The following is a 12243-nucleotide window of genomic DNA, read 5'->3' as shown; positions in this document are numbered from 1 at the left end:
AGAGTGCCCTGACTGGAAGTGTTAAGTGATCACTGGAAGTGAAGATCTCATCACAATTAGTGGTTTTCTCTGTGTATGGAAGCACCCCAAAACAAAAACAGAACGTTTAGCAGTAGCAGTTGGCATTGTAAGCAGTAAATATGTCTTCCTTCTGGATGGGCTCTTAGCAATCTCTGGCACTTTTTCCTCTGATGGACTGTACAAACAGGTATTGAATTGTTTCAGCTTCAGCCTAAACCTTGCTGTAGTATATTTATATATTTGTGGTGAAGGGGGAACTATTCTTGCCATCTGACCTTCATGTGACCGAGCCCTTCAGAGGGGAGGACTGGATGTCTTACTTTGGTCTCAGCCTTTGGTCATTTTGATCCACAGTCTCTATAGTGTGTAGCTGTGGGACAAGGAATGATGTGTCTGGTGTCCATCTGGGAAATATTTGAGTGCCTGTGGCCTTCTAAGAACTGTAACGCAAATCCAGCCCAGGTTATGGTGCTGATTTGTAGTTACACACCGTATTCTGTATATGTTCAGTGGAAGAGAATTTGCCATGTATTGTGGTCTTCCTGTGTTATTTTGGTTGCATGAAGTCGAAGGGTTGGAGAAAATATTCCTGTAAAAATCAAGTCCTGCCACGTGTAACAGGCAAACATAATGCAGGACTATTTTCAGTGTTGTCTTTGGGTGTTTCCATGATCCCCTCACAGGTCGGGCTGGGGTACTTACAGCTTCCCAGCATCAAAAGTTTTATTGCAGGAGAATGCAAAATTAACACATGCTGAATAGTATTAAATGAACCACATTGTGGCCTCACTTTGTGCACTGCATCGCTCCCAACAGAAGAGCTGCTCCTGATGGGTAAAAAGGCATTAAGAGTGCTGAAGTCATGGTACAGAACTTGTGTAAGGATTTGCATTTGTTCCCTGTATTACAAAATGTAGTTGAGCAGATGGATGCAGCCAGCTGTACATAGAGCTTTAGGGAGTGCTGGGGGAAAAAGAGAGAGGTTTTTGTTAAGATAAATGTAATAATCTCTGTGATAATTAGTTTAATTTAGATCCTTGCCTCTGACTCATTTTTGACTAACCTTGTATGAAGCCTTTCTTCCCTTACTGACGAGCCTGTGAGGTTTTTTTGTGCTTGTGGATTGCTCACTGATCACTGGTATTTTTCATTAAGCAGTTGCTTTATTACATTGTTATTTAGAGGAGAGTAATTTGTGTTTTCTAATTAATTTAATTCCAGTCACATTTTGTAAGTAGCTACAATGAGCCCATTCATGGGGGTTTAGGTCATATTGACATTGTTTACCAGATGTGCCAGTTTGTTTTAAAACACAGTTAACTCTATGATGACAAGAGCCTCTTCCATGGCTCTACCTTCCATCTTCTATCATCTGCACCTCCAAAAATCCCCAAGATTAGGAGCTGCATTTCAACTGATAGATGTCTTTATGGTTTAAATCTCAGAACAGCATTACAAGCAGCGTTGATATCAACTCTTACAGCTCCATTATCTGATTTGAGGAGTGGCAGCAAAGCCTTGTGGCTTCTTTTAGCTGCAAGGGATGGGAGTGTTATGACTGGACCCCTAGAAAACTAGGAAATGAGAAAGAGAAGCAAAGTGGGTGTCAAGTCTGCATGTGGTCCATTTACCTCATAAAAGCTTTCAGGAGAGAATGGGGAGGATGGGTACAGCCAGGCATTGCATGGCATGAGCAGTGCCTGATGCATTAACAGTGATGGGAGGTGGTTAATGTAGTAGAAAGATGAATGTAATTCATTTTTGACACCATACTGAATTCAGAGCTGTGGGCACTTATTTCTGCCATAAACTTTTTGGAAAAGCTTGGTGTTTTTTTGCTAGTGGCACACCCAGGAATTAGAACCTATGGAAGCTCTGTGTTCCTCGCTGTTAAATACCGCATCCCTTCCATCATCTAAGCATGAAAACTACACATTATGCCTATCATTGGCTCATTTTGCCTGCTGTGTCAAGAGCTGAGGGGTTGGAATCAGTCCCTAATTAGGTGAATAAAAAACACAGGAAAATGCACAGGCAGGTTATCCCCCTGACTGGAATCTTGTCCCATGAAAAACCGGCAGTGTTTGTAAACATGCTCTGCAGCCACATATTTTGGTAAAAAATCAATTACTGCTTGCTTTGTGGTGACACTGTGAGATTCATCGGCCTCCCAAGCATCCACTGCACAATGGCCTCGTGTGTATTTTCTGTCCTTTTTCAACCGTCTCCCATCTCTTTGGCATTGGGACAGCTGAAATTAATGACAAACTTTGAAGGAAAGGTTTGCTCAGTAGTTTGTACTTAGTAAATTGTAACATCTAATGGTTGTGCTGAAACGCAGTTAATTTTGGTACGATTAGAACCGACAGCCCAGCTGCATCGCAGCTTTATTTTTTGCAATGAACATTTAAATTGCTGTAGTACTTCTTCAGGCTCATATTGGTCAGCCAAGGGTGCATGCATGCGTGGAGATCTGTTCTACCTATTGATTTAATAGGAAAGAGCATCTCTTGGAATGGGAGAGTAAACGTGTGTGCATGCATGTGGAAGGAGGGAGAGGGAGAATTTCTATCTGTGTGCTTATGTCTATGATAAATGATGCCTGTTAAAAATTAGGGCTTTACTTTTTAAAGCCTGTTACGCAAGCACAGTCACTGTCAGCAGAAATTAAGCTGCAGCCTTAGTTGTTTAGTTCAGACAGTTTTGATGTTTTGCTGCCCCTCGATCAATCACTGCCTGGAGGGGTATTTGCTTTTGCCTGGAAATGCACCAGAGTGATGTGCAGAGTGCAGATATTCCTCAAAAATGGCAAGTGTTTAATTTGAAATACTCAGTTTTCATAGCTGTCTGTGAGCAGGTAGCAAAGTGAGCTCTGTTTATCGTGTTTAATTGTGGAACTTCTCAGTTCAGAACTAGCATTTCCCTAATTACCTTAAAATGAGCTTCTTTCAAGATGCATTTGTAATTTCCTTGCATCGTGTATTTTATTCTCCATGCAAAAGTTAGATGAGGGCATGGTTCTTAGCACAGACAAAATGCATGAAGTGGTAAACATAATGCAGCATAAACGCCACATAAATCGCATCCTAAAGACAAAAGCAGATTTCAAACGTCTGAATCGCTGAGCACTTAGTGTGGAGGGTGATCTCTGTTTTGGTTTATGGTTGTTTTCTGGAGTGCAGAGCAAAGCAGGGTTTCCCTTCCTTTCCAGCAGCACAGGAGAGGGGGAGTATTTGCAGCCTGCCCAGGGGGCAACTTGTCCTGCGCTGTAGGCAAACTGCCCCGACAAGTGTCTGCTTTGCTGGGAACAGAGCCATGCGAAGTAGTTGGTAGAAATCCCACTTGAGTTCTCCCTTGGCTCACACTTGTCACAGGCTGCTCCAAAATGCAAAACTGTCCTTGAGAAAACCTTCTCCTGTTCTCTCCCTTTGCATGGATTGCAACCTGTGTAAGCCCCCCTCCTGGCATCCTCCTGGGGTTAGAACTCACGGTGCTGCTTTCAAGCCCTGAAATTGCAGCTGGCAGATAAAACCTGTGCCTTCAAACATTTATACTCAGGATGGGCAGGAAGGAAGCATGTTTTCTCCGTAGCGTTCACGCTTTTAGGGATAAAAGCTCGCTCCTCTGCATGCTTTTGTTTCGCCTCTCCTCCCAGCTCAATGCACATCTCACTTATTGAAAAAAATATAATAAAATAGAAAAGGAAAAAAAAAAATCTATTTCTAGCAAAATACTTTTTAAAAAATCAACCTGTTCCCCCTGCAACGCTGTGATTGGCTCGGTGCAATTGACAAGCGGATCGCGTCAAAAGGAAACATCCTAAGCTTAATTGGGAGCACAGGCTGCCGGCAGCTGGGGGAGTGCCTGGGACTGTGCTGGGGCTGTGGGTTCCTCTCCAGCCACCCGGCGGCTGCAGCACAAGTCAGCATCGCTAATGCGGAGCGAGCTCTCCCCCCGCGCCCCCGCTGCCGTGCTCGCTCCCCCTCTCCCCAGGCTTTGATTCGATATGAACAGACTGGTAACTCCGACGCGAGAGTGAAAGCTGACATAACTCTGCAGATGGCTGCGTTCGGATGAAACACCTAAGCGGGTGTTGGGTTGTGGCTTTTTTTGGTCTGTGCAAGAAGGTAACGGTTAGATGCTAATGTTTGTTTTTCCCTTGTTGCCATTTTTCAGGACTGCCAGTCCCAAAGAAGAGCCCAAAGTCGGTAAGTGCTTCTCATTGCTATGTGTGTTTATCTGTGTGGGTGGAGGAGGGATGAGTTGGGCTGCTTTTCTTTGTGGGTTTCAATTGTTTTTAAGTTGTCGTTCTGTTGCAGCCTTGGTTACCTTGCACAGCTCGTACTGCACGGGGAGATAGGAGGGGGAATGCAGTGCAGTTTGCAAATAAAGCCTCAGGTTTGCAGATCCCCTTTCCTGGCAGATGAGCCTCTCTGCTGTTTAACTTACCAAAAAGAAAAAAAAAAAAAGACTATTGTTTCCTTTTGGAAAGCTGGGAGGCTCCACCTTCTTGCCAGATAGCAGTTTTTGCTGGGTGTTTGTAGGCACCAACCTTTCCCATTAACTGCCCGAGTTTTCCTGGATGCCCTCAGCTGGATTACAGGCAGAATATAGCAGCGTGCGCTGTGTTGGGAGAGACAAAGCCCCGCAAAGCGTGTGTGCAGCTTCATGTGAATAGAGTCTGAATGTTTGCTCCGCAGGCATTTTCCTACCGAGCGGGATTGTGCTGCAGGTGTGAGTTTCCTTACTAAAAAGTAAAAGAAAAAACAAAAAGGGTGTTTTCTTATCCCTTTCTTATCCCTTCTGATCTTATTTCCATGTAAAGCTGTTAGCTGGGTGACACGTTAGCTAATAGCATGCAAGCTGTGATCTAAAGTGTCATTAAAGCTCCGTGCATGATATTGTGGAAGATATTAATATGCTATTTAAATGCAACAGAAAGAAATCAGTTGTTTTAAAGGAAATGAAATACTTGAACTTGAAAGTTCTTAATTTTCTGATGGTGGGGGAAAAATGGGCTTTTCTCTCCCAGTAGCTTTGGGGAAGCAGAGCGCAGGAGAGATTTTTGCTGTGCTGTAAGATGGTGCCAAACTTCACCCACACTCCTTGATGGGCACCAAACCCTGCATCCAGCACCAAGCAAATGAGAGGACACTCATGTCATAGAATCATAGAATATCCTGAGCTGGAAGGGGTCCATAAGGATCAGAGTCCATCCCTAGAGCTGGGTGCTGGCCGTAGTGCTGCAACTCAGGCAAGAGCTTCAATAAGGGGCTGAGCGGGAGGCTCCTGCTTACAATACGAATTCTCTGTTCTTCCCCAAAGAAAGCCCTGCAATAATTAATGTGATTCTGATGGCTTAGGGCAGCGCTGATTACAGTCACGTGAGGGCAGGCCTATACCGCTGTCAGCTCGCATTAATGTGGGGAGGCAGAGCGCGGGGTGTGCTCCCTTGCAGGGCTCAGGCATGTCAGACCCTGGGCATTCGCTTCTATGTCATATGCAGGGATTAATTCAGCCTTTGGTAAAACAGAAGCCAGTGTGTAGGATACGACCGTGTCTGGCACGTTTCTGCTCCCGCCCGCACATTTTCCCCCAGTCGGAGCCGGAATTGCGGCGCTTGGTTCCAAGTCTGGCTGCTGCCACTGTGCCAGCTGAGCCCTGGGTTCTGCCCACGTTTGTTTGGAGGCAGAGTAAGCCCTGAGTCCAAGCAGCAGCTGAACCCGTGTAATCCTGCCTGGGGAACAAAGAGGCTGCAGGGCTACACCTGTCTGCAGGCTGTAGTAGATTGCCTCCTCCTGTCTGCTTGGAGATGGTCAGCCCTAGGGAGCAGCCCCTCGTGCACTTCTCCTCACCTAATGCCTTGCTTTAGGCTCCGTCTTGTAAATTCTACTATAGCCCCAGGTGATGCTATGGCCTTGGAAGCACAGGATGCACTAGAAGTAGAGCCTCCTATTCCTGCTGCCTGCATGCCAGATCATTTGCATTGACAATTAGCAGCAACAATGTGCACCACTGCATCACTGTGCTGCTGCATTGCACATTGTTGTTCCTATCCTATCCCATCTAGTCCCATCACAGTAGTCCCTGCTGGGATGCATTTGGCACGAGCTCCCAGCTCAGTGCTAAGTCTGCTCACATTACCCCTATCCTCTCCCAAAGTCCCAACACACTCCCGACTCACTACTGTCAGTTGCTTCTTTCTCCACCGGGCACTATTTTTAGCTACCAGCCCCGTTCCCGTATTCCCACGGGGCTGACTGCAGGCTGTTGGGTACATCCCATCATGAAGGAAGTGTCTTTGTTCATGCGGAGCTGTGGCAAAGTCTGGGAATTGTTTTCTACCTTGGGCTGAATTTTCCTGGGCTGTATTTCTCAGCCTGTGCATCTTCTGACAAGCTTTGCCGTGTTTCTTAGCTTCTGAGAGAGGTTTTTAATGTTGGTGAAAGAGCCGAATGATTTGTGTATTTTTTTTAGTCTTCAGTGCCAGATCTTCAGAACTTGAAGTTGCAGCCCAACAAGGGACTGGGCACTTCATGTCCTTCCTCCCACCTATGCTGTGCCCAAGGCTGTATCTGCAGCACCCTGTGCTTCTGCTTTGTGCTCAGTCCCCATTGATTCTTCTTTAAATGCAAATAGACGGTGTTTTTGTATTGACTGCCTGTGGGTATACATTTTCGATGAACAAGTTCTCTTTGTGTAGCAATTTCCCCTGCAATTATCCTGTTATAATAACATGGATGAAAACAAACTTTTCTTTCCTTCTTCTTCTTTCATTTTTTTCTTTTTTTTTTTTTTTTTTCCTTTGGTTGCTTGCATCAAAACACTCCACCAGGGGGCAAAGATTCTAATTCCCGGCTCTGCTTGCTGTCACCACCACCAGCACCAGCTTTCCCAAACAGCACAAAACTCCCCAGCTCGATTGTTAGAAGAGTTATCACTGCAGGAGGACAAAGTGCCACGTTCTTCCTGACATCTTGCTTTTCTTTTGGGTCTAAATAAGCACATTGTCAGCATTGCTGAGTGGTGACCCAAAATGCAATTCCTATGCGCAGCCTGTCCCTGACAAGAGACATGCCACGTGTTTTGGCTGGATAGGCAGTACTTGGGGCTCTGCTTGATGTCCTGTTTTTGTCAGGAGAAACTGGTTCACAGCACATAAATGTGTGATGCTTCCCACACCATTGAAAAACCTTGTTTTTTTTCCCTGCATGAGCAAACCTCAGCAGCTCGCCCCTCTAGCAGTTTTATACCTGGGACCCAGGTGCTACAGCCTGAGGTGTTCAGTTGTGCTGCAGGTTTCTCCATCCAACACATCCCCACCTGCAGCCACCTTTATATTTTCTATATAGACTTAAATTTTGCAGGATCAGCACTACAAGCTTTCAGCATAGGCATAGGGAAGCTGACAGCACACGCATCCCTAAATTTCATTCTCAGACCTGAGGCTTGCATAGAGCATGAGGAGCTCCAGTCTCCCACTTTTTCAGTCCTGGCTCTTATACAAGAGCAATGTAAATGGTTTTTCCCAGCACCTTTATTTCAGTGTGCAGTCTGCCTAGGCAGACTTGGTGATGTCATTCTGGTCCTCATTTCTAGCCAGTATTGGTCAAGAAAAGGTTTTTGGCAAGCTATTTATTCTTATCTGTAGTTCTAGAGAAGACCACAGACTCCGCACAGTCAGGCAGGGGTGCTCTTGCTGCCTTGGGCAGTTCAGTTCCCCTTCTCTTGTCTTCTTCAGCTCCCAGACAGACATTTCAACCTTTCTAAAGATGTTACTGTTGGAAAAAGCAACAGTCCCTCTGAAGAAGTTTTCCCCTTTTTCTTGCAAAATGTCTGTGTATTTGCAGATGCAACCCTAATTTGATTTGAGGTGGTTTTGCTTGAGATGTGCTGACTTCCATGTGCAGCCCAAATAGAAAACAGAATTCATAGCTTGTTCAATATTTAGGTCTTCCATATCATAAGGTGGGAGCACTCTTGCAAGTTCCAACTTCGTTTCTCTGTAAATCAGAAAGTTTTCAGAGAGTTCTCAAGATTCCCCCAGCAGGTGAATGAAGCTTCCCATCTTAGTTCCTATACGCCAGGTTCTATAAGCCAGCTATTTCCAGCGAGACTGGCTTGAAGTTTCACAGGATGCTTTTAGTTACTTCAGTAGTTTGACCAAACAAACAGAACAATCCAGATGTCTAGATGGAGAGCTGTAATGTGGGCTGGGGTTTGTTTCTTTGTTTGTTGTATTTGTATTCCTTTAAAAAAAAAATAAAAAATTACAAAGGAGTAACTATCTGCAGCATAGCAGGGTTTTAAACTGCTGCATTTAAAGACTGAAGGGCTGCATGTGAATTAGCTTCTTTTACCACTTAAAAAGCTAAAAATGTTTGAAATTGGTTCAGATATTTGTATTCTAAAGTCTGTGGATGAGTAATCACAGCAGGCATGCTTTGTTCAAAATTACTTTAAAGGACAAAGGCATTTTCACATTCTAGTCAATCGAGATAGCATTTAAAAAAGTGCTAGTGGTGGAACAGCGATGTGAATGTGAGGCTGCAATGTCAAAACCATTTGGACTGCTGGAGCTTTTTTCTTTTTTTTTTTTTTCTATCTCAATGTAAGGCCAAAAAGATGTGCGGTTTGCAAACCAGAAAATATTATTGTTAAGACTCACACTGGTGTGGTGACTTTCTCCTCAGTTATCAGTTTGTCCCCACTGTGGTGGAGCACTGGCCACCTGAGGTTTTGCATTGAGAGCAAAAGAATAGGTCTCCACAGCCATGTGCACTCAGCTGCCCATCCTGCCCTGCTTTGCTCCCTGCACCATCTAGGTTTAGCGTGGCAGCGTCTCTCAAAGCTGAAGCTCCTATTGCAGTGTTTTCAGTAACCAGGAGTGTTTATTTTTTCTGGTTGACCCCTTTTGACCAGGAAATTGTGGATGTTGTAAGAACAACACGCTGGTTCCCTGTGCTGGAGCAGGTGAGAGGTGGAACTCAGCCTTGGTGCCAAGGTTATCTCCATTGAAAAGCCTTTGGGGAGCTCTTTGTGAGGGAGGACTTCACTGCATACTGAGTGGCACAAATCATAGAATCATGAAGATTGGAAAGGACCCCTGAAGTCACTTAGTCAGCCCACCAGCCCACCACCACCATGCCCACTAAGCTGCATCTCTCTCTCTGCAATGCAAGCATGATCTGTGCTTCATTTGACCACACCATTGCAAAGTTAGGAACTATGTTCCCTGCTTAGCTAAATATTGAGCAGACAGAGCTCTTGAGGTACTGCTTTTCAATAAGCTTTGAATTAGGGGCACATATTTTCTCCTTTCTTTATGTGCTCAAATAAAACAAAGAAATCAAACCTCAAGTAGACGTTTTCATGTTTGTGAAGGTCTGCTGTAATCCTCTGGATGCTCTGGGAAGCAGAGACACGAAATTGGCACTCTGTTGTTAGCCCACTTGCAGTGTGGGGGCTGCAAGGGAAAAGTGTTTCTTGTAGTAAGGACTTGGATCTGTTGCAGGGAGCCACTCAAGTTCTCACAGTGAAATTTGGTCGTATTTCTGTTTACTTGCAGGCTCAAGTCAGACTTTAATGTGATCTGAGTAGAAGGTGGTTGAGTTTTTCTGACTTACGTAGGAAGGCATAAGTGTGCTGAAACTTGTAACCTAGAATGAGATTGAGGTTTGGTTTATGTGCAAGATGGAGAACTGCATGTTTTTTTTTCTTATGATAAATGACTTTGTTTTGCATATCTCTTTCTGTCAGTCTATCAAAATGTGTCACCGGGGAATTTAATTGTACCCAGCATTAACCGGTGGCAGCAGAACTGTGATTTATATATTTACTTACGTGCACGCAGAAAGCCTGATCAAAGGAGGGAGAAAAATTGATGGAAAACACCCACTCAAAGACCAATAACCGTCTGTTCTCCCTCTCTCTCCTCTCGCTTTCTTCCTTACAGCAACCACTTGAAAGGAAAGACAGCCAAAACAGTTGTCAGCACAGCGTCTCCAGCCACCGCAGCGGGCACACCGCGTCCCCCGCTCACAGCACGCAGGTGCTGCCGGAGTACCCCGCCACTGAGCCACCGGCTGCCGACCAACCCGACGCTTCTGGGCAGAAAAAGCCAGATCCGTTCAAAATCTGGGCCCAGTCCAGGAGCATGTATGAAAGCCGACGTGAGTATAGAACAGGTGTGGTTGCTAAGGCTACGGCTACGGCAGCTGCGCTCTCTATATTTTCTTTGCAAAGAGCTGCGTCTTTTAGATCTATATTGCAAATAGAAGGCTTCGGGGTGTTAATCTATCTGCCAGCGATGTCTGACTGGTAGAGGGGCATTTTCATTTCGGGTAAGGAATGAACTTCGATCATCTCCAGAGAGAGGTGCTTAGACCAAAGCTTAACACCAAGAATCCCATTAAATTAAAGACTGCTCTTTTTATTTCCCCTCCTTTTTTTTTTTTTTTTTTTCTTTTTTCTTTTCATTGCTTGTAAATTAAGCTGAAGGAAAATTTCCAAGTTTATTATCCAGATCCTGAATTCTTTTGTTGAGGTTAAGACTCGTTAACTGATACGCACAGGAATTTTGGTGAGGAAGGGAAGTATTTAGTTTGCTGAAATTCATATTAGATGCTTTCCAGTCTCACTCTATGGAGGAGAAAATCCAGCTAAGCTATTTTACTTTGACCAAAGAGGACACTGTTAACAGTGCAGATATCAAATGCATACTGTGAATGGCTTTCATGGCAATTAATAATCTGCATACTTGGCTAATAGTTCAGAAGGACTTTGACTCTTCTCCAAGGCTATAAATATGGTTTCAATCAGGTTCTTCTCTGCAAACAAAATAAAAGTTCTGGCTTTACTTTAATTGCACTGCTGAAGATGGACAAATCTGCAACAAATTCTTAAAGAAAGAGTTAAAGAGTTTTAGGTTCATTTCCAAGGGCAATAGTTTCTGTGGTTACTGTAAAGGCAGATTCAAAGTCTTGGTACCGTAAGAGTTTACTTTCATTCTGCTAACTGGAATTTGGTAGAAATGATCTGAAATGAACACTACCCCAGAATGGAAAATGATAGGACTGTTTTTTTCCTTACCAAATGAATCACTTCTAGATCTTATGTCCTGGAAAAATTAAACGATGAGTCATGGTTTCTTGGCTGAAGATGCATCTCTTCAGACTGAGTATCTCAGTCAGTTTGTAGGTGTCTTAGCTTCTGTGCTTTGCTTCCTTTCCCTCTCCAGGGGTTAGGTGTGCTTCTGACCACAAAGGCTCTTGGGCTGGCTGTGCTGGTCTACAGAGAAGTGCTGTAACTGAACTTGTATGTGTGTCTCATTGAAATGGCGAAGATGGGCAGAAAGAATAGGGATAGGGGTTTCGGCCCCACAGAGCTGTGGGCAGAGCCCCTCCTAGCCCTGCCTAGGTGGCTGAGGCCATCTCATGGCACCAGCATCATCCTTGCTCAGCTCACATTCCCATAGACACTCTACAGGCATTGCCTCTGAACCCCTGCAGCTACTTCGCTGATTTCTAATTAACAGTTTAACTTATACTAATTAGTCATTAGTATCAGCTTAGCAGCATTAACTCCTGCCTGTCTTTCCCGATAAAATCCTGAGGCCGAGGAGGAGAAATCCTGAAAGGCACATTCAGGCTGTCACCTTCAGTGTCGTCCTCCAACACCATGTGCTAAATCTCTCTCTTTCCTCAATGGCTGCCAGTATCTTGTAGAGATTTTGTCCTTGTCTGTGAGCAGAGCCCTTCCAGAGCCTGTTCCTCATCTCTTGACCTTCCATTTTCCCACACCCATCTCTCCCTCTGCCACAATCCTCTCTGCTTCAGCCTTTTGCTGTGCTGGATCTGCTCTGCCCCTGCACCTTTCCGTGGCCAGTGTATCCATGTAGTGAGATCAGTCCTCCTCTTTTGCTTCAGTCCGTATCTCCTGCCTCTCTTCCAGGTGAGACCTATCTGTTTGGACATCCATGCTTTGCTGCCAGCGTTTTGTCCATTTCCTTACCAGGAAGGTGTATTTGGTGATTTATTGGTTTCATACATCCATTTCTATTTTATGAGAATGTCAAAAGTGTGATTATATCATATCTCCTTGCACATGCCATTAGGAGTGTCTGAGAGCTGTTGAGTTTCAGCCTCTAAGCTGAATTGGGACCTGTTCCCTGGGGATCAGCGTATGCTCTCACCTTGTGCTGACACTTTGCTGCACTGAATG

General features: G+C 44.7%; 1 protein-coding gene across 20 annotated transcripts in view; it reads left to right on the top strand.

Annotated features, from left to right (window-relative positions):
- The window catches only part of MAGI1 (membrane associated guanylate kinase, WW and PDZ domain containing 1), a 284497-nt gene that overhangs the window by 243748 nt on the left and 28506 nt on the right, over nt 1-12243 (top strand). For all 20 annotated transcript variants that reach the window (XM_032447344.1, XM_015875219.2, XM_015875214.2 and 17 more), the window contains 2 exons: nt 4198-4229; nt 9977-10193. In XM_032447344.1, the coding sequence (XP_032303235.1) occupies nt 4198-4229; nt 9977-10193 (249 nt within the window). The remainder of the gene's footprint in view (nt 1-4197; nt 4230-9976; nt 10194-12243) is intronic.

The sequence above is a fragment of the Coturnix japonica genome, chromosome 12, assembly GCF_001577835.2.
Source record: "Coturnix japonica isolate 7356 chromosome 12, Coturnix japonica 2.1, whole genome shotgun sequence".
NCBI lineage: Eukaryota > Metazoa > Chordata > Aves > Galliformes > Phasianidae > Coturnix > Coturnix japonica.
This window is presented reverse-complemented; position numbering and strand designations above follow the sequence as displayed.